Source organism: Calypte anna, chromosome 26, assembly GCF_003957555.1.
Source record: "Calypte anna isolate BGI_N300 chromosome 26, bCalAnn1_v1.p, whole genome shotgun sequence".
Taxonomy (NCBI): Eukaryota; Metazoa; Chordata; class Aves; order Apodiformes; family Trochilidae; genus Calypte; species Calypte anna.
The window spans coordinates 115,857-143,852 of NC_044271.1; the positions used below are offsets into that span (position 1 = coordinate 115,857).

Consider the following 27,996-nt stretch of genomic DNA (forward strand, 5'->3'; position numbering starts at 1 on the left):
GGTGCAACTTTATAGGACATATTTATTAGATACTTCAGGATGTAAATAGGAAAGAAAAAAACTGGAGCAATGATTTTATTTTTCTTTCTTAAGAAACACCATAGAATTATAAGGATGTTTTGACAGAGATACAATATTTGCCATGTGTTGGACACCTAGAAAGCTTTCAGCTCAGCTTTGAAAACTATCTACAGCCTCTTAGAAAACAATCTGCTTATTTTATAGGGAAAAGAATCTCTTTTGGAATCTAACCTCTCCATGTTCTAGGTAGCAAACTGAATAATTTTTAGGTTGAGAAGAAAAAAAAAATAGGAAATTTAAAGTACATCTGAGAACTCTAGTGAGAATACTGCATGAAGGATGGCAATACCTTTTCATACTTCCACATCTCACAGCCAAGGAGAGCATTCCTAATCCTCTGCAGTTTCCCATCTCATGGGTCAGTGGAGTGTTGGGCTGGGAATGTGATTATGGCTCTTTTTGGGATTTTCCCAACTAAAAGAAACAAGCCAGGAAAAAGAGATTGAGTGAAGACCAAACCAGCCAGTACTAATTCATTCCCCTCCCCCAAACACTTGCTGTTTAATTGCAGTTACCTTCAAGGCTGTCAGGGTGACCATGCTGTGAAAGTGTTATTTTCCAGGTGAATGTGGTTTCTGGGCTGTTTTGCCCAATTTCTCTCTCCAGGGCCATTTTCTGAGCACATGGCTTTCTAGAGCTTAAAATGCAACGTTCAGCCAGCACTGCTTCACAGCTGATTCAGTCAACACTTTGGCTGATTGACAACAACTCCTTTTTTTTTTGGTTGTTGGATTGTGCTCTATTAAATGATACTGAAAGGGCAGCATCTTCAACCTTCATTGATTTTCTGTGAAGTGAGAATTAACTCCTTTTGGCCAAGTTTGGGTGGAAAAATAAGAAGTCTTTCCCCATCCACCATCATTTCAGATCCATCTTCAGAATGCTTCACCTGAAAAAAAAGAAAAAGGGGGTTTTAAAACTATGATTTGCATGGTGAGATTGAAAAGAACACCACTGAGGAGACAGCTAGGGCTAATTAGTGAGAATTAACAGTGTTATATATACTCCACACAAAACCCAGGGTATTAGTGCAAGGGAGCACTGAGAAACCCAGCTGAAATAACCAGCAGCTGAAGCTAAATCCTTTTGAGGTGTCAGGCTTTTAACCTTGACTGTGCAAGGGTCTTTTTTAGCAATTGCATTAATTTCAACAGTTCTCAAGGAAAATGAAAAAAAAAAAACCAGCAGAGGTAAGAACATGACTCATCTCTGAGGCTTAATGAATCAACAAACAAACAAAAAGGTCAGTTCTCAATCCCAAATGGTAATTTTCTTCCCTTTTTAAGTGTGTTTTCTGCACTGCAATAAGGATGAAAAAAAATAGAATATGATTGAAGGTGAAGCTCCCTTTGAGCTGCTGCTTTCATTTGAAGCAGCATCACTGGTTTTGAACTTGCAGCCTTTAAAAACTAAGAGCAAAGAAATTGAATTAAGTTGTGCCTCTGGGATTTGAGATAAGTTCAGAACCATGGAGGTTTTTGGGTCTTTTTAGTACATTTTTAAAATTTCAAATAACACATTAGTTCCTCTATTATAAAACTAAATGATGGATAACTTGTTTTGATGTTCCCCAAGCTTGGGAGATGTCTGTACAGGGCTTTCTGCAGGAGTGCTGCTCAACTTCACAGGGATATTCACAGCCCTGACATTAAGCAGGGATGCAAATCTCTGCTAGACTGGAACCTGATGTGATGATAGGAAGCTAATTCCAGTCCCAATCTAAGAGTACAGAGTTTCAAAACAGGTCAAAATTAAAGTCTGCAGAAGTTTGTCATATATATATAAAAAAAAAGACACCAAACTGTGAGAAAATTAAGTTTTCACATGAAGGAAAATGAGGTAATGAAGTTGCTCATCAGTTACTGAAATTATTTTAACTGTCTTCCTGACACTCAGAAGACACCTATAGGTATTTTTTTTTCATCCTTCATGGACAGGTGAGAGTCAGGTGCTATTAAATCAGGGAGATTGAAACTTCAGTTGTAAATTTCTGATAGGTTGATTTTTATGCAGGACAAGAATGTATTATTTGAGTTCTCGTGTTCACAGTAGATGATTTTAAAAACAGGCACAGAAATGAATCCTTAGGGTGAGGTGTAGGGCTGTTCAGTAACAAGTTTTCCCAAGTTTTTGCAGCTTCAACAAGCTCTGGTCCAACCTGAGTGCTTTGCAAAACAGACTTGTCACAGACTGTTTGGGTGCTCTGCTTCCACACTTAACATACGTTCAGAGAAAAAAAGTTCTATAGTTGGCCTGTAAATGAGGAAAGATTTTTTTTTTTCCTTTGAAAACAATTTGGTAAATTCTATGAATTCTGATGGTAATATTATGCAATACTCTGCACAATCTGAGTGGGAGATGGAGAGTACATATGCCCAAGTATGTGGTATGTATGCTCCATAAAAAATAAGTGTAGGAAGGCTCTGCAGTTCCTAGCTCACTACTTATCTCAGCTGCAAACACAACTTCTTCCTTGCTCATTCCTCTCAGTCCCTCTCTCGCTGTCCTTTCCATCACACCTCCACTTGGGAGCTCATCTGGACCTGAAGTATGGGACTGGACAATAAATACAGGCTCTTAGAATTCCCATCCTTTGTTTGATGTTGCTCGTTATGGCTAAGGATGGCAGAGACAGGGATACATCCTTGCCGAGGGTGCAGCTGGTGCTTGGCAATGCTCTTGCACATTTTGAGGTCCTCTTGCAAAAGAGTGGGTGCAGGGTACAGGCACCCCAGTGAATATAGGGCAAAAAACCCAAGCTGCCCATCTCTGGCAGGGGAAGGCAGTGAAAGCCCTGGGAAGGGACCCCCCAAAACCTGAGGAAAGGGGGAACTGTCCCCCTCCGCCTGCCCGCACCCAGAAGCGAGGGTCGGGGGACAGCCGGGCACTGAGGAGGGGGCTGGGCAGTACCGACCCCCCCTCCCTCAACCAAGGACACCGCAAACCCCCCCCCCCCAACCCGCACACCTCCCCGCTCCCCTCACCCCGCAGCCCCCGGGGGCCTCCCGCTCCGCTCGGCCCGGGGGTGGGAAGGGACCGGGGAGGGGCGGGCGGTCCCTGCCCGCGGGGGGGGAGCGAAGCACGGCAGCCCCCTCCCCCGCCTGCCCGCTGGCTGCCGCCTTTCCTCGCCGCTCGGCCGGGCTACGCCGCCGCTGCCACCGCCGCCGCCTCCATCTTGTGCGCGCCTTGTCCCCTGCTCCCCCCCCCTTCGCCTCCACACAGCACCGGGAGCGGCGGGGGCGCTGGAGCGAGCGGGGCCCCGGGGAGGGAAGGGAAGGGGGGGTGGGAGTTGGGGGGGAAGGTGAGGGTGTTGGGGGGGCGAAGCGGCACCGGGGCCGGAGCGGCAGCGGAGGGAGCAGCGGCGGGAGCAGCGGCGGCAATGAGGAGGCGGCGCTGAGGAGGCGGCGGTAGCCGGAGCGGACGGAACCGACATCTTGTGCCCTCCCCTCCCGCCGCCGGCTGGGTGAGCCCGTCCGCCCCAGGGGGGAGGGGAGGGGGAGGCGGAAAAAGAGGATTTAAAAAAAAAAAATCTGCAAGAGGAAAAAAAAAAAAGCCAAAAACCAACACACCCCCCTTAAAAAAAAAAAAAAAAATTCCTCAAAAGAAGGCGGTGGCGGCGGCGGCAACGGTGGAGACCGCCGCGGCGGCGGCACTGAGGCGGCCAGGTAAAAGCGCAGCGCGGGAGGCCGCGACACCTTCCCTCAGGGGTCTCTCCTCCCTCACACACCAAGCGCCGGGGTCGCGGGAAGGTGACCGGGCGGGCGGGAAGGAACCGGGGAGGCTGGGACGCCGCAGCCTGCGGGCGCCCCCTCCCCCAGCCCCGCGCCTCTGCTGGATCCTCGCGTAGCGGGAGCGGCCCGCGGCCCCTCGGCGAGTTGGGGGAGAGCGCCTGGGGAGGGGGAACGGGCAGCGCCGTGTCAGCCAAACCCCCCCCTTGCCGCCATCTTGGTTTCCCCCCTCTTCGCGGCGTCCGCGGGGGCCCCGCCCACCTTCTCCCACGCTATTGGCCCAGGAGGGGCCCAGCGCGCCCCCTTTTAGACCCGCAGAGCTTTGCTTTGCTATTGGTGGAGGCGCTGTGATGGACGGCGGCGGCAGCCAATGGGCTTTGTGTGCTCGCTGTGCGCTCTCTCGCTCTCCCCTGCCCTGCTCCCTCTCTCCTCAGGGACTTTTCTCGCTCCCCGGGGTGCGGTGGGCGCTGGGGGGGCCTGGGTCGGGCCCAGCGGAGTTCGATCCATGCACCTACGGCTCCTTCTCCTCCCCCAGGGCTTTGTTTTTGTCCAGCTTCCTGCTATGTCTTGACCCAGATCATTGGGTGCTGCTGGGACTCCCTGCAGGGATCCCACAGCCTTTGCTGTCCTGGGGGGCAGTTCCTGAGAGGAGCTCTGAGGTGGCTCCTGACACGGTCCGTGGTGTCTCATGGTGCCCTCACCCTGTCAGGGTTCCCTCAGAGCGCTGCTGTTGAGGGCAGATGGAGCTTAAGGTGTTTTCCAGTTCCTTTGGCTGCTGCTGAGGCCATACGCAGCTCATTGCAGGCTGAGCTCGGGGTCTGTGCCACAGCTCGATGATGAGAGAAATATCGGGGTTGATAAAAGATCTTTGCGTTTCCCAGGGCAGGTGCTGGGTCAGCTCTCCTGCTGAGCACTGCCACACTTCATTGGAGGCATCAGCATGGACACGAGGAGCATAAAACCGTGGCAGGTCCATGAGAGGTGGAATAAGGGCCTGTGGGGCCATGGGTGAGGGTGGAGGGAGCTGTGCCTGGTAAAAGAGAGGTGGGAAGGAGGTTAAAATAGCTGCAGGCTTCAGTGTGTCTTTCCTCTGGCATCCATTGTTTTATGGGATGTTTTATCTGCCTCAAGGGAGGTTGGAGCCAGGAGGGAAACAGCCTCTTCTCCTTAGTGTGATGGGACCAGAGGAAATGGATGGAAGCTGTACCAGGGGAGGTTTAGGCTGGATGTTAGGAAATATATTTGAGGGTTGTCAGGCATTGGAATGGCCCAGGACAGTGTTGGAGTGGAGTATGTAAAAGGAGTTTGGGCTTGTCCTTGGTCCTTGTTTAGTAGTTAGATTATGGTGTTGATATATCAAGGTTGGACTGGATGATCTTGGAGAAACACTCCATGAAACACTCCATGGATGAGTATCCTAAATAGCTCTGTAGGTTCATTCCCCAGTGTGCAGGAAGGGGTTTGAAGTCCCAGCAAACAGCACCAAGCCCCTGCCCCTCATCTGCATGGCTGCCAGCATGGGATGGCAACAAGGAGGAATGTCCCCAGACCTTGTGTTTGACAAGGAGTACCCTGGAGTGGGGCAGTTTCTGGTAACATCAGACCCCACACTTTTTAGGGCTTTATGAGCTGTAGCTACTGCCTGTAATCCAAGTGCACTGGAGTGGAGTAAGAGCCATCTTGTTGCCATCTGCTGCTGCCCACCAAGGTCCAGGTGTCCTTCTGCTTGCTGCAAATCACTGAAGGTCTTCAGCTCTTCATCATCAAGGGACTTAGGTGCTCACTGGGATCCCCAAGCCATGCTGGAAGGGGCCAGGAAACTCCCCCAGCACATTGCCTTGTGTCCTCTGCAGGTTAGCAAAGAAACCTGGTGCTAGGAAGAAAATTCTTGTTACTCAGTGTGGGAGTGATGAAAAGGACTGTGGTAGGAAGGAAGGGGTGAGAAGGAGACTGAGATCTTCTGCAGTCTAAGAGGTTGTTCTGCCCTTCAGAACTGGCCAATATATTGAAAGTGGGTGTGCATCATAGTGATGTTTCACCCTTCCTTTAGAGGATCCATTTGTGCTGGAATTTTTAAGGCTGTGTGTACAAGAGGGGCCTGAATTGTGTCGTGGTGTTCAACATGTGGAGCTCTCCAGGTTTTTTTCCCAGTGGAGCTTTCAACCTCTTTGTAAGGAATTTAAGTCTCCTGATGGTGGGTGTGTTCTTCTCTGGCCCACAGGTGTGAAACCTTCTGCTTGGGAGGACTGAACAGCTCCTGTGTAAACTCCTGGGGGAGAATTAAGTTCATTCCTGGTGGCTTTGTGCATTGTAGCCACGTTGTTTGCTCAGTTGTGCTTTCTAGGAACCTCCCCCCCAGCTCCTGGCATGATACCCAGTGGAAATCCATTTTCTTCCTGATGGGAAGTTTTGGGAAAGCCTTGAGCACACTGTGGTGGTGGTGAGGGGATGGTGGTTTGAACTTTCTGTTTTCACATCAGCAGCCTTTGTGGTGGGACAGAAACATCACTTAACCCCACTGAAGCAGAGTCTGTTGAGCAGTTCAGGTGCTGTTTGCAAAGAGATTCTTTATCTGTGGCTGGGAGGTGTTTAAAGTGTGCCAAGGAGATCAAAACATTCCTAGATGGCTGCTTTGAAGTTTCTGTTGTTGCAGGCAAGGTCGTGGTGTTCAGCTCAGTGTGTCTGAGTTGATTTCATTGCTGCTTTCAAGGTATTTTGGGGGTGGGTAGCTGTGTCTTTCCTAATATCCAGGTGCATGTGTTAGCCCAGGCCCTGGGTTCTCTCTGGCAGCAGTTTCCATGCTGCTTTAGGTGCTTCTGCATAATATTAATTGTGTGATCCACAAATGGGTTGGTTTATGGGAGTTGGTTGTTTTGGTGGATAGCCCACTTTGGGTAATTACTTTAGACAACATACTGATTGTTTCACTAAAGCAACAGGAATGCTTTACCTTTGTTTTATCCTCACAATAGATAAAATAACCCTTCCTTCAAGGGTTTGTTTTGCTGAAATTTGCTCATCCTTCAGCACTCCCAGCAAGGAGTGCTTTTCATGACCACAATATTAATTACAAGTGTGTTCAGTTTATGCTGATTACTTTATCATCCAGTATCTTTTTGCTCACTTATCTTTTTGATATCTTTTTTCCACCAACATCATCTTTGCTCATATCCTCCTGAACTTTAGAGGGCTGTTTTTCAGCAGGATTTTCTAGGTTTTTTTGTTTGATCCAGTTGCCTTTATACCCCTATTTTAAAATTCTTTTTTCCTGATTAAAGCTGTCAGAGCTCACCTGGGACAGATGCTGTTGGGTGTTTGCAGTCTGCTGAGCAAGTGGCTGCTTAAGAGTTTTAAGATGAAGGTTCTGAAATCCCTGGTACCTGTGTTTGCAGGTGGGGATTGTCCTCCAAAATGAAATTATGCCTACCAGCTCCATCCTTAGAGGTGTGCACACTGACACAGGCACCTCCAGGTCATTTTTATGGATGCAAAGGAGAGTTTGGAAGTTTTTCCCAAGCACTCTTTGCTTCTTGGGACACACGTCTTGTGGTGGCTTAATCTCATGGTTGCACAACCCCAGTATTTTCAAGAAAAAACGTGTTGCTCCTGGAAGTTTTTACTTCTTTTTGGAATAAGTTGCCTTTATACCCCTATTTTAAAATTCTTTTTCCTGATTAAAGCTGTCAGAGCTCACCTGGGACAGATGCTGTTGGGTGTTTGCAGTCTGCTGAGCAAGTGGCTGCTTAAGAGTTTTAAGATGAAGGTTCTGAAATCCCTGGTACCTGTGTTTGCAGGTGGGGATTGTCTTCTGAAACGAAATTGTGCCTACCAGCTCCATCCTTAGAGGTGTGCACACTGACACAGGCACCTCCAGGTCATTTTTATGGATGCAAAGGAGAGTTTGGAAGTTTTTCCCAAGCACTCTTTGTTTCTTGGGACACACGTTTTGTGGTGGCTTTATCTCATGGCTGCACAACCCCAGTATTTTCAAGAAAAAACGTGTTGCTCCTGGAAGTTTTTACTTCTTTTTGGAATAAGCTCTGGACTGATGGTCCTTGCTCTGACACAGGGCCAAAACAATGCAACAGTTCAGTACAACTTCTGGGTTTGCAGTGTGTTTTCTTGTCAGCAGGTCCCACGGAGAGGGGCTGAAAGTGTGGATTGCTCTAAATAAGGGTGAGGTGCTGGTTCAGACCTCTGGGTAGCAACAGATAAGCTCTGGGCTGACTTATCTTCTCGGGGAGATTTTACATTTGCTTTTCTTTGTCTCCTCTCTGGCTTCTTTCTTCTTCAGCCTATTTCTTCTCAGAACTCACATTCCCACCCCTGACACTGCCCTCCTTGCTTACATTACTCACTTGGCTTCCTCTCCACTTTTCCTTTTCTCTGCCTCCCTCCTTTGCCCTCAGCCTGTTGGGCTCCTGCTGCCTCCTCTCCATCCTCCCCCAGCTCACCTCACCCGCTCCAGGCTTCTGCTCCTCCTCCACGGGCACCTCCTCCACGTCCCAAATAATTATCTGGCTTGCTGATTAGCAGTTTGTGAGGGCAGAGCTGCCTTGGGCTTGCAGTTAAGGCACTGAACAAACACCAATGCACCACCCTGGTGCAGCCCAGAAGCTGTCTTGCTGCTTTTCCTGCTCATACCCCTGTGGACCCTCGTGGATTGTGGCTCCAGAGGGGCTAAAGCTGAGCCAGAACTTGTAAGTCCCCCTGGATCCATCCATGCTGCTTCTTCTCATGCTCATTCCTCTTTACTTCCCCACGGATCCCACCGAGGAGCAGAAGGGCTCCATGTTTAACACCCACTCCCATGCTTTGTTCATCCTCTGGTTCAGTTTGGGCTTTTGTGACCCATTTTGCATGCTAGGGAGGCCACAGTCCCTTCAGTCACACTGTCTGGAGAACACTGCAAGGAACAGCAATGTCTGCAGGAGAAGAGGAAGCAAAGCTGTTGGGTGATGTTTTGTTACAGGATGTTTTGCACCCACAGGGAGGGAGCCCTCTGAGTTTTCTCAACTGGAGCTTGGTGGCAAAAAAATAACTGAGAACTGCTTTTCCAGGGCAGGAACAGGGCTTTCCTTTCCACCTGGAAACCATCTAGCACATTTTAGGTGCTATAAGGGATATAAAAAGAAAAGCCACAGGCAAAAGAACAGAGAAGAACTTCCTGGCTTGTGTGAACTTAGTATGTGAATGGTGCAAGGAGGTGGGATAAGTGCTGTTTGAATTTTGGGGGGTTCTAAATGGTTTGCAGGGCTGAATGCACAACAGGGGGTGTGGATGCTGTGCTGTAGAATATTTTTTAGCTCTTTTCCAGTGGTGTGAGGGGATGTATGTCTCCTGGCATGCAGATAGAGAAGGTTGGGGGGTTCTGTGCATTGCTGCCATAGGCGCTGTGAGAAATGGTTGATGCATCCATTGCCTGCCTGTGTGCAAGAAAGTGAAGAGGCCTCAGCATGCCTCAAACTGCTGGAGTCTCTGATAGAAATGTTGTTGGACTGCAACACCAAGTGAGTTTTTGAATCTCTGCTCCTCCTTGTCCTGTCTCCTTGGCTTACACTGTCCTCTCTCCCGTTTTCCTACAGGGTCTCTGGACCGCAGCGATGAGGAAGCCTCGGAGGAGGTCCCAGCAGAACCTGGTGGGCAGACGTTCCCCCTCACCCTACAGCCTCAAGTGCTCCCCAACTCGGGAGACCCTGACCTATGCCCAGGCCCAGAGGATCGTGGAGGTGGACATCGACGGGCGGCTTCATCGCATCAGCATCTACGATCCTTTAAAAATCATCACAGAGGATGAGCTGACTGCCCAGGACATCACAGAATGCAACAGCAACAAGGAAAACAGTGAGCAGCCCCTTTTCCCTTCCAAATCTAAGAAAACACCTTCCAAAGGCAAGAAGAAGGAGTCTTGCTCCAAACATGTGTCAGGGATGTCTTTACACTTGCCGCAGCCCAAGTTCCGTGTGGTGGACTCCTTCAGCCAGCCAGGTGCCTCTCCTCTCCCTGCTGCCTACTACCGCTACATCGAGAAGCCTCCCGAGGATCTTGAAGTAGAGGTGGAGTATGACATGGATGAGGAGGATCTGGCATGGCTGGAAATGGTCAACGAGAAGAGAAAGGACGATGGTTATGGGATGGTTTCCCCTGACACTTTTGAGCTGCTGGTGGACCGGTTGGAGAAGGAATCCTACCTGGAGAGCCGGAACAACGGGGCTCAGCAGTCCCTCATTGATGAGGATGCTTTCTGCTGTGTCTGCATGGATGATGAGTGTCACAACAGCAATGTCATCCTGTTCTGTGACATCTGCAACCTGGCCGTGCACCAGGAGTGTTACGGCGTGCCCTACATCCCCGAGGGGCAGTGGCTTTGCCGCTGCTGCTTGCAGTCCCCTTCTCGCCCTGTGGATTGTGTCCTGTGCCCAAACAAAGGTGGAGCCTTCAAGCAGACCAGTGATGGCCGCTGGGCTCACGTGGTTTGTGCCATCTGGATCCCAGAGGTCTGCTTTGCAAACACTGTGTTTCTGGAGCCCATTGAAGGGATAAATAACATCCCCCCGGCTCGGTGGAAGCTCACATGCTACATCTGCAAACAGAAAGGCATGGGAGCTGCTATCCAGTGCCACAAGGTGAACTGTTACACTGCCTTCCATGTCACCTGTGCTCAACGGGCTGGTCTCTTCATGAAGATAGAACCCATGAGAGAGACCAGCATCAACGGCACGACGTTCACCGTGCGCAAGACTGCCTATTGTGAGAGTCATTCCCCCCCTGGGATGGTGAAAAAAGGGTTTCCAGCTGCCAGCAGTGAGAGGCAGAAGGACACTGTGAAGGCAGAGGGAGAGGAGGAAGCCAATTTGGGCCCTCCCAAAGGGTCTCTGAAAAAGAACCAAGTGAAATTGAAGCAGAAGATCAAAAAGGAGCCTGGTGATGTGACCTGCGGGTGTTCATCTCTGCCCATGGTGACAGTTGCACAAATCCCCTCTTACAGGTGAGTGTGGCAGGGGGATGGGCAGGAGCTGGACAGGGTCTGTTCTGAGGGCTTGGTCGCTCTCATTGACCTTGGAAACACTGAATTAATATCCAGCAATAACTGTTCTCAAAGTGTACCCTACAGAATCATCCCTGAGCAGTGTTACTCTACCAGTGTCACTGTCACACTCTGGTTTCCCTGCTTTGCCCAGCACCCATCCCAAACCGTGTAACACAGAATCTGTGGTGGTCCCTAAAATGCAAGCACCCCCCTAGCATCTGAACTTACATAGATGGCTGTGAAGGTGTTTTTAAAATACTTCAAGTTGTCAGGCAGATAGGTGTCATCCTGCTGTTAAATTCTTTTTTAATCTCCTCATTTCATAGTTTCTTAATTCCTCCTTCTGTTACAGAGCATGTCAAACTTGTCAGTGTTGCAAGTAGCTTTGAATTTGGCTGTGCATTTTTTTTTTTTTCTCCCAGCTCCCTCTCATGTAGAACTGGGTAGTGCTGGATGTTCACTTGGTGCCTGAGGAGATGTGGTGATGTGACACTGGTATTTTAACAGATAAGCTTTGGAAAACTGCTGATAACACCCCACATATAATCTAATGTACGGTTTGGAAAGGTTAAATATCATTCTTGGATTCCTGGCACGTTAGTTTCCCAGACTTCAGCTTGATGACATCAGATTTAAATGACTTCCTGGAAATTTCTTGACACTGCAAGTAGTTTTGAAATTAAGGTTCAGAGCTGAACTGGTGGCTGCATCCTTCAGCTGTGCTGGGGCAAGGGCTTGGTGAGAACCTCCAGCTGAGCTGCTGCTAAAATTATCATAGAATGGCTTTGACTGGAAGGGACCTGAAAGATCATCTAGTTCCAAGCCCTTGCATGGGCAGGGACACCAGTATGGTTGCTCAAAGCCCTAAAACCAGGAATGTATTGTGAAAATTAGGCATAAATGTCTTCATGATGGGGACATCCCAGATTGTACCAACCTCATCTGTGGTTCAGGGCGTGCGTTGGCACGACACCACCAAGCTTTGCTGGGAAACCTGGTGATGGACCCCACCAGGATCCACAGAGTCACAGTTGTAGCTGTGTCCATGACACCTCTTTGCTTCCTTCAGGTTGAACAAAATCTGCAGTGGCCTCTCCCTCCAGAGGAAGAACCAGTTCATGCAGAGGCTCCACAACTACTGGCTGCTGAAGCGGCAGGCGAGGAACGGGGTGCCCCTGATCCGCCGTCTGCATTCCCACCTCCAGTCCCAGAGGAATGCTGAGCAGGTACTGGTCCCCACATGAACCCCCATGGGAGGATGGAAATGGAGAGCTTGCATTCTGGGGAGGACATGAACTTGTTGCTGGGAAGGGGAGTGGTTTTGAATGAAGTGGTTTTGGTCTCCTCTTGGGATGCTCATGCTGAGTTAGTGTATCAGTGGGATGTTCCAGATGCCACTGGAATTGGTGTTGATGAGCCTGCAGGTAAGAGTTTTCCCCCTGAATCAGGAAGACCTGGGATTGTGCAAGGGTGTGATGGGCCCTTGAGGGACTGATGTCTTAGGTGAATCACAAAACCACGTTCCTCACATGTGATTAAAGATGCCCTCCTCAAGAAAATGGGTGTTAGCTCCAGAGTCCTGGCCAAATTCCACTTTGGGTCATTCTTCCTGCACCTTCAATTTCCAGCCCTCCCATGCACATTCATATGGAAGTTTAGGCATAGTCATCAGCTCTGGACTCTTGCTTCCTCCTCTGAGGTGGCCTTCAGAGTCACTCAACCTCAGTGCTGTTAAATGCCCAGTGTTTGGCACCAGAAGTGGTAAAGGACTGAAGCAGTTGGACATAACCCTAACATAACCTGTCAGGAGGCATTAGGCTCATTGTGCCACTTATGTTTTTATTGTCCTTGGAATAATTTAAAGGCTCTTGATTTGCATGAAGAGTGCTCTGGGTGATTAATGAAAAAACATCCCCCAAGTCAGGAGCCTGGGGAAGTGCAGCATCTCCTTGGTGTGTTAAAGTTGGCAATTTACCATAAGTAAGTTCTTTAAAACAAATGTCCTATAAATATAAACCTCCAAGATCTTGTGATGCAATTGTCTTCTCTTGGCAGTCATGCACAAGGACATGCACTTGTTCTCTCTCCTCAAAACCATTTGAAAAGCTGCAGGTTGAGCAGAGGAATGATGATTGCATTGTGAAGCCACTGAGCTGTGTCTTGGAAGGCGTGAGCTCATCTCCCAGCAGCGTTGGCTGTTCCTTTGTGTTTTGGAGAATTTTTCTCTGGCTCTTATTGGTTCCAAAGAGGATTAATAATAGCTCTTTTCTCCCATGCTTTCCCTCACCTTGCTTCGATTCTGTAAAGACTTTGGGCTGCTTCTTCCATGCACAGCAGCTGATGGAAGGAGTTTCCAGCCTCTGTAATGAATCTGGATATAAAAGCAGGGAGGGTGTAAATGAACAAGCAGTGAAGTGTGTTCCCAGGGTGTAGCTGCAGCATCCTAACTTCACCAACAGAATAAAACCCAGAAAAGCTGATGCTGTGCTGTGAGACAACTGAGTGCTGTAGGGAGGAGGGGACATATTCTGAACAAGTGGATGGGAGGAAGGCTATGAAAGCAAGGGGAAGAGGAAGAAAAGCAGGAAGCCAGTGGTGTTTTTCCTCTCAGCCTGCTGTTGTGTCTTGCAGAAGGAGCAGGATGAGAAGACCAGTGCAGTGAAGGAGGAGCTGAAGTACTGGCAGAAGCTGCGGCACGACCTGGAGCGAGCGCGGCTGCTGATCGAGCTGATCAGGAAGAGGGAAAAGCTCAAAAGGGAGCAGGTGGGTGGTTTGACCTCCACTTAGGTCCCATGCAAGCACTATGGATAGAGGAGGAACACAACAGGATTTCTTGAGCCTTTTCATCTCTTCATGGATTATCACCCTCCCTGTGTCAGTCACAGCCTTGCGCTGCTCAGCCTCTGCCCTCAGAACCTGGGCTGGGCTGCAGGGTGCTGGGGAAGGGGATCTGCAGAACTAAGAGCGGGTTTGATTCCTGACCAAAGCACCCCTTCTGTTTCTGGGCACAGACCAGGTGTTTTGCAGGGTTGAAGTTGAATCTCCTCTAATATTTGTTTGAGGAGTTTGCTAACGCCTACTCCAGAGAAGCCTAAATTACAGTTCTGATTTTCATTTCTAAGTTTTGCCCTGAGTTTTGCCCTCTTAAGTACATTTTTTGAGAAGAAAAAGTTTTAAGATACAGACCAATTATTAAATTTGCTCATTTCCCCTTTGATCTGTGTGCAGTTCCCCATAGTTGCACCACTTAATGTTCCTTCCCGTGCTCACCAGCTTTGCCTGCTGAGGGTCTCTGCTTTCCATATCTGCAGCCCCAGGTCTCTGGCATCAGCATCTTCCAGGGCAGCTTCATGACAGGCTCACCCTGTGCAGGCTGAACCCACAGACTCAGCCTCAGGCATTGCCTGGGTGCTCTCAGGCTCCCTTCAGGGAGCCAGGCAGAGGGAAAACAGCATCCTCTGCAAGCTATATTTTAATTTGCAGCCAGAAACTACCCACAGCTTTACTGGAGCCTTTTTGATGCCAGTGCTGGTTCATTTGCTACGTTGTCCCTGATTTACAGCAGTAGCTCAGTCCTGCTTGCTATGTGGACATATTTTAGGTAGGAGGATGAAAAAAAAAATCACTCTTGGGCTTTGTTTCTGTTTGCTTCTGGTATTTTGATGTATCCATATCACAGCTGGCTAAATCCATAAAAGCTTGTTAAAACTGTGGCCTGCTTTATAAAAGGATAAGGATGGAGGAGGAGGAGGAGGGTGCTCCTCAGTCTTTGGTCAGGTTCTTTCCTGGTTTGGTGGAAGAGTGTGGTTTTTGTATACATCAAACCCAGTTTGCCTTATGTAAACAGCCTTGCTTTCCTGTGCTCTTGAAGTGGTTGGTTTAATGACATAACGAGGGATTATAAGATCAAAGAAATTAAAAAGTGAAAGGAGAAATACTTCTACTCTGTGCCAGTCTCCTTTGAATGGAGTTTTAGTGGAAGGCATCAAACCAGGACTACAGCTTGGTTGCTTGAAAACAATGTGGGAGACTTCATAAAGGATGGAAGGAGTGGTGTTACATGGCAAACACGTAACCACTGTTGTTTGTCTTCTGCCTTGAAGTGTGAGAGCTTCTATCTTAAACTTTGTTTATGCTCTCAGGTCTAATTGGGGGAGTTGTTGTTCATGTAAACACCTCAGTACTTGTAACTTTTGTATAATGCAGCTAATTGACATAATAATATCTTGAGGCAGGGAGTTCTACAAGGATAATTCACCAAGCATGAAGGGTTTCTTTCTTTTCTCATTTTTAGTTGTATTATCTTTTAATTTTATGAGCCTTTCTCTTGTTTTGGCCTTATGAGATTGGATAAATGAGAGTTCCCCAGGCAGAAGGGTTGGGCTGTGCAGTTTGACTCTGCTAAAATACACCCTGCACACTAACCAGGAATTCCTCAGCAGTGAGTACCAGGGCAGTGATGGGCTGACCTGAGCTTTCCACCTCAGTAGAGCTGTGTGTGTGAGTCAGGAGAACCCAGAGGGAGACACCAGTCCCTTCCCTTGTCCTTGAGAACTTCTCACATGTGTTTTGCCATGCCCAGGTCAAGCTGCAACAGGCTGCCATGGAGCTACAGCTGACCCCTTTCAAGGTGCTGCTACGCACAACTTTGGACCTCCTGCAGGAGAAGGATGCTGCCCAGATCTTTGCAGAACCTGTGGACCTGCAGGAGGTGAGTGTCTGCCTTCCAGGCATCCTCACGGGGTGTAGATAAGGTGTTGCTGTCACAGTGTGCTGTCAGAACCCTGCAAGCACACACCACTTTGTCTGAAGCTTCTGGTGGGTTAAAGAATATCTCAGGGAGGACTCACAATGTGGGTGTCCTTCCAGGCTGAAAAATAAACCAAAACTAAACTAAAAGGGTATTTGTTTTCTGGAAGCTTCAGCACATCTCAATGTTTTCCAGAGCTAGGAAGTGTCTGCCTTGAGTGGGGGACACAAAAATAAACTGAAAAGGCAGAAAAGGCACTGCCCCTTGCTGGTGGAAAGGGCATTAGGAGTGCTTGTGATGGATGCACTCTAGTTGGCTAGTAAATGGTGTTTGTAATTGTACAGGTTTTATATGTTTAGGTTCCAGATTACCTGGAATTCATTTCCAACCCAATGGATTTTTCCACCATGAGGCGGAAGCTGGAGTCCCACCTCTACCGAACCTTGGAGGAGTTTGAGGAAGACTTTAACCTTATAGTTACCAACTGCATGAGGTATAATGCTAAAGACACGATTTTCCACCGAGCAGCTGTCCGGCTCAGAGACCTCGGCGGAGCGGTTTTGCGTCACGCGCGGCGTCAGGCTGAAAGCATCGGCTTTGACACTGATGTGGGGGTTCACCTGCCCGAGTCACCCAAAACCCAGGACTTTTACCACTTTTCTTGGGAGGATGGTGAGTCTCTAGTCACTTTTTTTTGTCTTTTTCTTTTTTTTTTCTTCATCACAGAAACGGTGTGGCTAGCAGTAATCCTGCCCCTCTACTCAGCACCCCGCCTTGAGTGCTGTGTTCAGTTTTAGGCACCTCAGTACAAAAAGGACATTGAGGTGTTGGAGCAAGTCCAAAGAAGGGCAGCCAGGCTGGGGAAGGGTTTGGAAAACATCCCCTGTGAGGACTGAGGGTGTTGGGGCTGTATAATCTGGGTAGGGGGAGGCTGAGGGGAGACCTTATCACTCTTTACCTTACCACTCTTTGGAGCAAGTCCAAAGAAGAGCAACCAGGCTGGGGAAGGGTTTGGAAAACAACCCCTGTGAGCAGTGACTGAGGGTGTTCGAGCTGGGGAGGAGGAGGCTGAGGGGAGACCTTATCACTCTTTACAAATACCTGAAAGGAGGCTGTAATGAGAGGGGGTTTGGTCTCTTCTCACTGGTGGCAGGTGACAGGACAAGGGGAGATGGCTTCAAGTTGTGTTGGGGGAGATTTAGGTTGAGTGTTAGGAGAAACTTCTTTACAGAAAGGGTGGTTAAGCACTGGCACAGGCTCCTCAAGGAGGTGGTTGAATCTCCATCCCTGAATGTGTTTAAAAATCCCCTGGATGTGGTGCCTGGGGACATGGTTTAGTGGTGGGACATCAGGAATAGGGTAATAGGGTTAGGTTGAGGCTGGACTCGGCCTTTTCCAGCCTGAGCAATTCCGTGTTTCCGGGAGTCCTTCCCTTCACTGTTACCCTCTCTTTCCATGCAGTGGATAACATCCTCCTCCCAGAGAACCGGGCTCACCTTTCCTTGGAGGCTCAGCTGAAGGAGCTGCTGGAGAAGCTGGACATGGTGAGCACCATGAGGTCCAGTGGTGCCCGGACCCGACGCATCCGTCTGCTGAGACGGGAGATCAACTCCATCCGGCAGAAGCTGCCCCAGCAGCAGAGCAAGACCATGGCCAATGAAGAGCCTGTGCTGCAGGAAGAGGGGCTGGATAAAGCATTGAGGGAAGGAGAAAAAGGTGAGAAGTTGCAGCAGGCAGGCTGGGAGAGTTGGGGCTGTTCAGCCTGGAGAAGAGAAGGCTCTGGGGAGACCTTCCAGTCCGTGAAGGGGGCTACAGGAAAGCTGGGGAGGGGGCAGTGACAGGACAAGGGGTAATGGTGTTGAACAGAAAGAGGGGAGATTTAGGTAAGATATTAGGAAAAAATTCTTCACCATGAAGGTAAGATACTGGAATAGGTTGCCTAGGGAGGTTGTTGATACCTTCTCCCTGTCCATCTTGGATCAAGCCTTGTGCTGGTGGGAGGTGTCCCTGCCCATGGAGGGGCGTTAGATCTTGATGATCTTTAAGGTCCCTTCCAACCCAAACCATTCTATGATTCTGTGATTTTATCTCCAGGTATCTCAGTGCATGTCAGTGGTCAAGACAGTGGTCAAGGGCTGTCTGTAGCCCTGGTGGTGGTTTGGGGAATCTTCAAGCAGATTCTTTATTCCTTTAGCAGATGATGCCAAGCCCCCGTACCCTCCCACACTGGAGCCCACAGGACCTGCACCCTCCTTCTCTGAGCTGGACTCTCTGCAGGACCCACCCACCCTCAAACCCATCAATGAAAGCAAATCCTTAAATCAGCTGCAGAAGAAGGTGGTGCCAGACAGGGAACTCTTTGACAAGAAGACTCTGCAGAGGGAGAGCCAAGCCTTCCAGCGCCTGCTGAGTGACAATGGCCTGAACGGCCTTTCCCTACCCCCTGCAGACACCCCCACCAGCCCCCCCTTCAGCAGCGTGGGCAGAAGGACATCTGTCCTTTTTAAAAAAGCTAAGAATGGGGTGAAGCTGCAAAGAGGCCTGGACTGCTCCTTGGAGAATGGGGAGAACCACGGGCAGGTTTCACCCTCTCGCCCTGAGGGGGAGCGACCGACTCGGAAGAGACCTCAGAGCAGAACCTGCAGTGAGAGTGAGGGAGAGAAGTCACCCAGGCAGGCAGGACAGAGAGGTAATTCCTTGGGATTTCTCTTCCTTCTCAACCCTTGTAAACTGTGAGATCAGGTTCAAGGGGGTGGGAGTCCTGGGGCTGTGTGGTTTGGTCACCTCTGTGACCAAACTATGGGGGTTCATGGGGGTCAGTGTGAAGCCTGTGGGCCTTTTCCAAAACCACTTGAAGCCCAGTGGGCAAGGGGTTAATTTCCTGGCCCAGTGAGCTGGTTGTTGTGTGGAGATCTCCTATACCAGCCCCAGGCACCTCTCCAGCACTTGCTTCTTCAGGGACAGCCTAATTTTTCATGTGTCAGAGGTAGAAATACCTTTTATTAATCCCCCTTTGGTTGCAGCTGATTCTGGGGAACTCAGTGCACAATTTCCCTCTTTGGTTGAAGTATTCTCCATCTTTGTGGCTGGCAGTTACAGGACAGTGACCTTACCTTAGCTTTGGCAACATCATTGTGTGTTTGCTGCTGCTTCTTTGGGCTGATTCCCATTTGTTTCCTTGGCAGGAGTGACAAATGGCTTTGCCAAGCACGTGGAGAGCAGCTCTGACTCTGAGTGTGGCCCTGGCATGGGTGCTGGATTGGTGTTTGAAGCCTGCAGGTAAGTGCCCTGTGTGAAACTAGAACACCTTCTGTGTCTGGTTTGATTCCTGGTTTTATCATTTGACTTCTTTGTAAAAAACAGCCCAAACTGTTACTTATTTTGTGTGGTGGCCCTGAAGATAAAAAGCTGCTGAGGTTCCATCCTGTTCTCTTGAGCCATAGGTCCCAAAGCAATGCTTGATTTTCAACCAGATGGGTTACACTTCTGTTTCTTGATGCACACACACTGTCTCTGCTCCAGTGCATCTTTTTGTATTTCTGGAGAGCCAAAGTTAGAAAAACCTTGAACAGAAATGTCCAGTTCAGCACTGCAGGTCAAGCTGAACTTCTACCACCTACTGAAATGCTTTCTTCCTCTCAGGGGTCTAAAAGCAGAACAGGGCACTTCCAACAGGACTGAACAGACTTGAGCAAACATCTGTCAAACTTTGGTCAGATGCAGTAGCCATACATGGGTGCTGGATTTATGTTCTGGTCTTTCCTGCATATCCAGCCCTGCTGACACTGACTCAAGTCTTTTCACAGCCCTTTCACTGCACACTGAAACCTGTGTAATGCCAGAACCAGGTTTCTGGGTGTCACGAGTGGCAGGATGAGAACATTTGACCTTGATGGGTGAGATTTTTCCAGAACATGCAGAAGCAAAACTTTCTTAGTTGATATTCTTAGTAATATTTCCAGTGCTTTGAAGAGGCCATTGCCCTCTGCTTGTCTCTGATGACCCTGAGGGTGATCACCCATCACCAGAGAGATATGTTCAGACATTTTTATGCTTCCTCCCAATGCTCAGTCCTGTAAGACCTCAAATTTGCAATGTCAGTTGGGCACTTAAAATCCCAAAGCTCCCCATGCACACCCATTCACAGGGCTGAAGCTACAATTTCAAACTATTAGCTGTGTAACAAATCATTCTGCAGCAGGGTTGAATCCCAGGAGCATTTTTCACAGGAAAGCTTTGGTCTGCTCTTCAGAGTGATCCTAAATGTTAGCTGTCAGAAGAGATGGATAATTCTGCAGTTGTAGCTGAGGTTTGATTAGTGTTTTCATTATAAATCTATTTGCCAAGGATTTTGTGCTCATGACAGAGGGCAAGACTTGGTTCAGAGGAGCAATTGTGGAGTCAGGGCTTTTCCCTGCTTTTCCCACCTCCACCCTCAGGAGCTGGGGAGCCCAAGAAATGATCTCTCTTAGCAAATACTGAGCCATTGGAAGCAGAAGACCTCCAGCTCTTCTCTGAGATGGGATATCACCCACCTTTCCATCTCTCCCCTCTTCTCTGGGCTGTGGACTCCAATCTTCAGCTCACTCATTGCCCTTTCTGCAAGCCAGATGCTGCCATCACCCTGGTGCAGGTTTCAGGAGAAGCTGCAGCACTGAACCATCATGAGACATCAAAAGAACAAAAAAAAGAGACTTCAGGAGAAGCTGCAGCACTGAACCATCATGAGGCATCAAAAGAACAAAAAAAAAGAGACCTGGATTCACACCTAGTTGTAGGGTTCTTTAAATGAGTGTTCTTGAGTCAGGCAGACATCCTTCTTGGGTGAGGATGCTCTCAGAACAGGAGCAGAAGCTAGAAACTCACTTTCAAACCATGTCTTGGTGTTATGGCCCCACCATCTTTGCCTCTTTTCCTCCTCTGTAAGTGAGGGAGACAAAATCTCAGTCACAGAGGAGCGTGGGGAGCACCAGTTGATGTTTGTGTAGTACTTTGGAGATGAAAAGTGCCATGTAAGTTCTTGTTACAATCATTTCAAGCAATTCATGGAGCAAACATTGCATTAGAACTATGTGACACCCACAAAACAAGGAATTAAAAACAAGCTGGTGTCTCATGGATGAATTGTACAATTATTCTCTTCAGGAACAGCTCTGTTTACTGCTTTTTCTCCACTCTTTGAGCACCAGATACACTCAGAACGGGTTGGTTATTAGAAAAGTGTGAAAAAAAGGGAAAATAATTGCAATAAGTGAAAAAAATCTAATTGCTTCTGGCAGAGAGAGCCCATTTTCTCAGTAATGAGGTGGAGAGAGGTTCAGGACATGGCTCCAATGTTGGAGTCCTGCTGGGGGGCAGCTCTCTCATCCCTGAAGTCCACACACAAGCTCCCAGCAGCACTGCCTCAGCTCCCCAGTCTTTGCTGGGGTTTCTCCCTCCTGTTTGCAGCTTGGTTTCTAGTTCATTACTCCTGGCAAAGCTGGGGTGGTGTCCAGTGTGCATGCACCAGAAGAGATGGATTGGTGACATCTGTTGAAGTATTCAGTGTTCTTTCCATGTCAGCCATGCAGCAGTGCAGGGATATTTTGATTTTTATTTTTTTTTTTGTAAAGCAGAGGTGGGGAATTTATTATTTTTAATGATAATAAGTAATATAATGATAATTATTTTTATTATTTAGGTGGTTGTGTTTTCAAGGGTAATCTGTCTTCTCCTAAGGCCCTGCTTTTCCATCTTTCTAACAGTGGTTTGATGCCTCCCAAGAGGAGCCGGGGGAAGCCAGCTCTGTCTCGGGTGCCCTTCTTGGAAGGTGTGAATGGAGACTCTGATTTCAGCAGCTCAGGTGAGAACACCTGCAGAGCAGCCCTGCTTTAGGAGAACCCAAAACCACCCAAAATTCTGCTCCCACCACACCATCCCACTGACACCCCTCTGAACAAAGGGGAGCACAGCCCAGTGCACACCAAGATCCAGTCCTGTATGAACTATATTCAGGTTATAAAATCAGAGTTGCTGACATACCTGTGCATTATAGAATCCTTTTGGTTGGAAAAGACCTTTAAGATCAAAACTCCTTTAAGATAATCACCTTCTTTGTTACAAATTTAGGTTATTGCATAAAAGTTTTTCCCTGCACAGACTTTTGTCTGTCTTCAGGTGCTTTCTGGAGGTCTGGTTTGTGTAGTATCCTTGGCACTTGCCTTCTCCTGATCTGGGACCAGTTGTTTTTAATACCACTGCAATACAGAGAGTAAATCATAATTCTAAGAGGGGTATAAGAGGGGTCTCTCCAGAGATCTCTTCACAGCTGTCCCCTCTTTGCTCCCATTGCTTTCGAGGTCTTTTCCCCAAAGTTCTCTGTGTCAGTGCTACTAAACCAAACTCACACACCTGTAATACTGCCTCAGGCTCAATTCCCCAGCTCACACAGCCAGATTCTTGTCTTACCATGTGCCAGTGACAGAATTATTGCATCTTTATGCTGGAATCAGGATGCAGCTTTGACTCCCAGCACTTTCCTTTGCCCTTTCCTGTGCTGTCTCCCTGGGAACCATTCTTATTATCCCAGGCCCCATGTACTCAGAAGGCTGCTTTGGAGATAAGCTTGCAAAGCAGGGTTGATGCTGAGAGAATTAGAATCAGTGGGGACAATACTGTGGCTTGTAACATAATTTCATTAATGGAAGGATACATTTGAGATGCAGTCGTGGTGTTTGTTTGGGTTGTACTCAGCCTTTTCTAGAGTCAGCCTGACTTTTGGTAAAGCCAGGATTTGGCTGTTCCCTCCCAGAGCAAGCACTGCTTGCTGCAAAATGCACATTAATGAGGATTGCTCCTTTTCCAGGGCCAGGAGCTGGCAGATTTGTTAGTCATGCCTTGAATGGATCATTTGCAATATTTCTGAGTTATTAAGGCTGAAAAAATGGGATGGCTCATAGGCTTCTGTCAACTAGAACCAGGCATTTCCTGCAGAGCTCAAATTGCCCCGAAGTATCTGGCTTCAGAATAGTCCAGCTATCTGTGGTGAGGAGAAATAAAAAGGAGCCTTCTGAAGAGTGGGCCAAATTAATCTCAAATACAGCTTCATCAGTTCCAGTGAGGGTGGATTTAGTTTGCTGGAGCCTAATGGACCAAATTCATCTCTTGTAGACCCATTTGGTTTCAATGAGGTAGCAGCTATTGTGAGATAGTGAGGTAGCAGCTATTCACTCCAGAACTGAGTTGGATGAAATGTTTAAATCTTAAACAGATCACCTGAAGCCACAGCCTCAGCCCCATGGGGCTTTATCTTGGTGCAGGACATGACTGTACCCACAGAGCATAAAGAACTCTGGATCTTCACTGTGGCCAGGCTGGATCTCACTACATGTTGAGTTTATAGTCCACTTACAGCAGATGGGATGTGTGTCTCCTTTTAATCCTTGTCTCCTCCTGTCCCTCAGGAAGGACTCTCCTGATGTCCTTTGAGAGTCAGGCTGAGCTGGAGCCCCTGGAGCTGGTGTGGGCCAAGTGTCGTGGGTATCCCTCCTACCCTGCCCTGGTAAGCTCAGCCCCTACCCACAGCATGGTGTAGTGGAACCAGATAGAAAAGGAAAACGTGCCTGAATCATGCAATATGTGTTTTGTTTGGGTTTTTTTTCCCCTTTTGCACAGTTGATTTCCCTCATTGTTTCATTTAAAAATTGCTGCTAAGGCAGAGCAAACAATTCTGTTTGCCCATCCTAAGGAGATTTTAATTGTTCAGCTTGGGTAGACTGAAAGAAGAGGATAAAAAGAAAAAAGATTTTCTTGCAGTTCTTGAAGGCTTTGGTGCTTAAATATCCTTTCCCTGTGTCTCCAGATAATAGACCCCAAGATGCCACGTGAGGGTTTGCTCCACAACGGAGTCCCCATCCCTGTCCCACCCGTGGGTGTGTTGAAGTTGGGGGAGCAGAGGCAAACAGAGGCAGGAGAAAAGCTCTTCCTTGTCCTCTTCTTTGACAACAAGAGAACCTGGTGAGTGTGTGCAGGCAGCCTGTGGGGAGTGCTGGGGCAGAGAGGGAAGGTTTGGTACATGGGAGCTCACAGGGATGATGATGATGATGTTACAAGTAATAAATCAGAGTATTTAAACCAGAATCTAAATGAGGAAGCATGTCTGCTTTTCTCTGTCCCAAAAGCATCACATCTGACTGCTCCAAACCATGATGGAACAGCCCAGTGTCCTTCACTACATCACCACAAAACCACTGAGGCACAGGAAGAGCCAATTTAGTAGTCAAAAATTGCCAACAAATCAGAAGGAGCATTTGCCTTCAAAACTGAGCAGATGGTTCTACTGCTGCACAAAAGGTTTACCAAAAAAAATCTCCAGGGTAACAGTTTCAAACTGCTGGGTTTATTCCATGTTTAGACTTGCCTGATTTTTTTAAGAGGTGCTGAGTACCCAAAGTTTCCAAATCAACATATTTGTTTTAAGATGGAAAATGTAAGCACCTGGTCAAGAGCAAGTGAATTTCCTGTTCTGTCTCAGAACCTGCTGATCTGCTCACGTGGTAATGATAACCCAGCCAGAGATAATGAGCCACAAACCAGTGAAGTGCCCTAAAAATGAGCAATAAAGCTTTGAAATCTCTGTATGAAACAATGGGAAACTTGTAAAATTGGAGCATTATGCTGGGAGAGGTGAGTCTGCTCTGTGGAACACAGGAGTTCCCAAAATCCTCCCTGGAGCTCCAAGGAGTAATAAAAACTTGGAGTAAGGACTCCAAAGAGAGAGAAATGTGTGCTCATGCAGGAAGGCATTTTGGCTACAGGTGGCTCTTCCATGTCAAATGCAGCATTTAAGTATTTGTAGCATTGTTGTGGGGTGTTAATTATAAACAAATAGAGCACAGTGAGCATGATGGCTTCTCCTGGGAAGCCAAGTAGGGAATGATCACTGCTGAGGGGTGTGGGGAGTGCTTGGCCAAGTCTTGGGAACTCCTGGGACAATTCATGGAATTGTTTGGGATGGAAGGGACCTTGAAGATCACAAACTCCTTGGTCTGTGGCAGTAGCTGTGGGAGGAATCAGCATCCTGCAGAGCCCAGGTGTAGCATTCCAAGGGCAAGAAGGCCTTGATGTTTGTTCTTCTTTCCCTGATTCCCTTCCTGATGCCCTCAGGGAATGGGACTTCACACCCATGGAATGAATCATGGAATCATGGAATGGTTTGTGTTGGGAGGGACCTTAAACTTCATCCAGTTCCAACCCTGGAATCCATTTCCCAGCTCCTGACAGAGCTCTGGGCTCTCTCTTTTCCCTAAGATCCATTTCCCTGCCTGGGTTCATTGTGCTGCACCCCCAGGACCCCCCTGCACACCTCAGGTTTCCCTGCAGCTCTCCAAGGGGATTGGTGTCATTCCTATCCCACACGAGCATGGAGTAAACCCTGCAGGACATTGCACCCAATGCTTTTTGGGGGGGAATTTTGGCAAAAAATCCAACAAGAAAAATTCCCCAGAGCTCATTGCCAGCATTTCAAACCTTCATATAGAACCATGGAAAGGTTTGGGTTGGGAGGGACCTTAAATCCCATCCAGTTCCATCCCCCTGCCATGGGCAGGGACACCTCCCCCAGCCCAGGGTGCTCCAAGCCCCATCCAACCTTGGACACTGCCAGGGATGGGGCAGCCACAGCTTCTGGGGGCAACCAGGGGCTCAGCACCCTCACACCAAAGGATTTCTTCCTCACCTTCAGCCTCAATCCTCCTCCTCCTCAGCCTCAATCTCCCCTTCTCAAGTTTTAACCCATTTCCCTTTGTCTGCTCCCTCCACCCCGGTGTCCAAAGCTCCCCCCCAACTTCCTCGTAGCCCCCTGCAGATTTTGGAAGGTTGCTCTGAGGGTCACCTTGGTTCTCTCCCTTCTTTTCTCCTGCAGGCAGTGGCTTCCACGTGACAAAGTCCATCCCTTGGGTGTGGATGACACCGTGGACAAACTGAAGCTGATGGAAGGGCGCAAAACCAACATCCGCAAGTCGGTGCAGGTGGCCTACGACAGAGCCATGGTCCACCTGAGCAGGGTCAGGGGAGACCACCCCTTGGTCACCTCCAGCTATCTGTGAGGGCTCGGGGTGGCCCCCCCTTTTCCTCCAGACCTGGAGCAAAGTCTCCTCCCATCAGCAGAGAGGATCAGCTGGTGCTCTGGCTGGCCGGGGGATTGCAGGTCCCAGCAGCTCTCAGCTCTCCTCCAAGTACCTTGAGACGTGCCAAAAAAAAACCCCACCCCAAACAAACCAAAACAAGAAGGAAAAAAAAAGCCTGTCCAGCTTCTTTCTGAATGTGTCTCACTGAAGAGCTGGCAGGAGAGGAAATGTAGAATCCACAGGGCCAGTGAGGGAGGTTGGAGAAGCTGCAGGGTGAGGGAGCCAAGGGGAGGTGGTGCAGGGAGCAGAGCACAGAGCTGGGATGGTCCCACCTCACCCCTGTGCCACCAGGGCTCTGGAGTCATCAACCAGCCCTAATTCCTGGGAACTCAAACCAGGATCCTTTATGGAAATCCCAACTGGACTTCTCTTGTGCCAAATTTACCCTAATAACCACCATTGGCCTTTTTCTTTCTTTTTTTTTTTTTTTTTAGGTGACATTAAACAGAAACCATAGCTGGGAGTTGGTGTTACAATTTTCCTGCCTACATTTGTTGTGTTTTCATGTTCAGTTTCTCATTTATAAAAGCTTGGGGTGTTTTGGTGACCTTTCCCCTCTGCTGCACACACATAGATGCTCAGATGCACAGAGCTTTAAACACAAAAAGCATTTTTAAACACCTGATTCTTGTGTGTGTATCCTAGAAATTTATTTGGTAACTTCACATTTAAATTCTGATTCCTGTGAGCAAGCTTGTTCCAGTACCATTTCATATCATGGTTTTAGCACAGTACTGAGTCCAAGCAAAGATAACTTCTATTTTTGTTTTTCTAAGCAAAAATTCTCTAATTTTGGAGGTGCCTGATGAGCTGGAACAGCTTTGCAGGCACTGAGGCTGATCAGGGTTGGAGGGAGATGCATCTTTTGTGTTGCTTTCTGCACATTTGCTGTATCCTCTTCCTTTCTCCCCCCCTCTCCTCCCCTTTTTTTGGTCTTTTTTTCCTCTCTTCTAACATTTTCCTTTGCCTTGGTTCAGGTTGAAACCAAGCACCAAGAGCCCACGACCATTTTGCCTTTCCATCCAGTAGGACCCAAGGAAACCCAACTCTGCAGACAATCCCTGGTGGTTTGGGTTTGCATTGCAAGAAAAAAAACCAACCAAAAATCACACCAACCAAACAAAAAGATTTCATTACAGGTGATTTTTGGGAAGTTGATGACAAAAACCTTTTATATCAGCCAAGGACTTTCTGATTTCCCTGATCTCTTCTTGTTGGGTCTCCCTGGTTTTGGTTTTGTTTTTTTTTTTTTTACTTTCCCATTTTAAGAACCAAAGGTGCAGAGCAAGATTGTAGATTGAATAATCATCATTTTGCTTTTTAACTTGGTGTTTTTAAAGTTATTTTAACTTTTTTCATACTGAAGAGAATGTGGGGTCTAAAATAATAATAATAATAATAAATAATAATAATTAATAATAATAGTGAATAGTAGGGAGTGATCACTGCCATTTCTACTTGGTCTACTTTTTTAAAATACCACTTCTTATACATTGGGACATGGAACCACACTTTAGGGAAGATTCCTGTAACATATAGAGATGGGGCATAGGATTTTGTAAAAATAATAAGAAGAATAATGCCTATGGAGTGGGGCTAGGGAAGGATGTTGTGTATATACTTGTAAAATATTGTTCTAAATTATTTAGATTTATTGTCACCATTCTTGGAAGTCCTCAGTTGTGTTGCTGGGTCTTTTATATGCACACAGTGTAATTTATTTCAAGGAACATAACACTTTTACCAGGTGGTAGCTCAGCTGTGGACTTGTGACCTGTGTATATGTTTTAAGATCTTGGGGGTTTGTTTGGTTTTGGGGTTTTTGGTTTGTTTATTTTTTTTTTTTTGGGGGGGGGGGGTTTGTTTTCTTCTGGTTTTGGTTTTTCTTTGGTTGTTTTGTTGGTTTTCTTTTTTTAATGATATTTTAGGATTGGAATTGGCTGATATCCTGCTGTTGCTACGGGACCTAAACATTACTGTCAGTCTGCTGTAAAGCACAGATTGCTCTATTTATTGTAGAAAGTGAGTTTATTTGCTTTCTAGAATTGTTTATATCAGATGGTATAAGAGAGGTAATAAGAAAAAAAATCTATGCTTGTAAAGAGAAAAGCTAATTTTAATTTTACCTACTATAATCTGACTGTCTGAGACTCTATTTTCTCTCTGAGAAATAAATGTTCTAATGGATTAAAAAAAGAAAAAAAGAATCAAACAGATATCAGAGTCCTTCCTTGCTCGTGT

At 47.8% G+C, this 27,996-nt stretch overlaps 1 protein-coding gene and 1 long non-coding RNA gene across 7 annotated transcripts; one reads left to right on the plus strand and one right to left on the minus strand.

Annotated features, from left to right (window-relative positions):
• Positions 1-483: 483 nt before the first annotated feature.
• LOC115599700 lies at positions 484-4,056 on the minus strand. The gene is made up of 3 exons (XR_003988563.1): positions 3,809-4,056; positions 597-970; positions 484-495 (listed from the first exon to the last, which is right to left on the minus strand). It is a non-coding gene; the product is annotated as an uncharacterized LOC115599700 (long non-coding RNA).
• Positions 3,432-27,967, plus strand: BRPF3 (bromodomain and PHD finger containing 3). Of its 6 annotated transcripts, none has more exons than XM_030465345.1 (14): positions 3,432-3,746; positions 9,395-10,797; positions 11,909-12,065; positions 13,471-13,602; positions 15,422-15,550; positions 15,949-16,261; positions 17,051-17,305; positions 17,784-18,278; positions 18,775-18,868; positions 21,334-21,431; positions 23,032-23,129; positions 23,430-23,584; positions 25,491-25,632; positions 26,733-27,967. In XM_030465345.1, exons 2-14 carry the CDS (start codon positions 9,413-9,415, stop codon positions 27,021-27,023), a joined length of 3,744 nt encoding a protein of 1,247 aa, XP_030321205.1. In that variant the 5' UTR covers positions 3,432-3,746; positions 9,395-9,412; the 3' UTR covers positions 27,024-27,967. The 6 variants fall into 6 exon arrangements, with proteins under 6 accessions (XP_030321205.1, XP_030321207.1, XP_030321208.1 ...); XM_030465347.1 differs by having other exon boundaries at positions 17,787-18,278; XM_030465348.1 differs by having other exon boundaries at positions 13,474-13,602.
• The last annotated feature ends 29 nt before the right edge of the window (positions 27,968-27,996 follow it).

Bases quoted from the DNA above. Each gene is read 5' to 3' on its own strand.
- BRPF3 (XM_030465345.1), top strand. From the start codon at position 9,413: ATGAGGAAGCCTCGGAGGAGGTCCCAGCAGAACCTGGTGGGCAGACGT. The intron at 18,279-18,774 runs GTAATTCCTTGG...TTTCCTTGGCAG, and splicing joins CAGGCAGGCAGGACAGAGAG to GAGTGACAAATGGCTTTGCC. The intron at 25,633-26,732 runs GTCAGGGGAGAC...GCCTTGGTTCAG, and splicing joins CCATGGTCCACCTGAGCAGG to GTTGAAACCAAGCACCAAGA.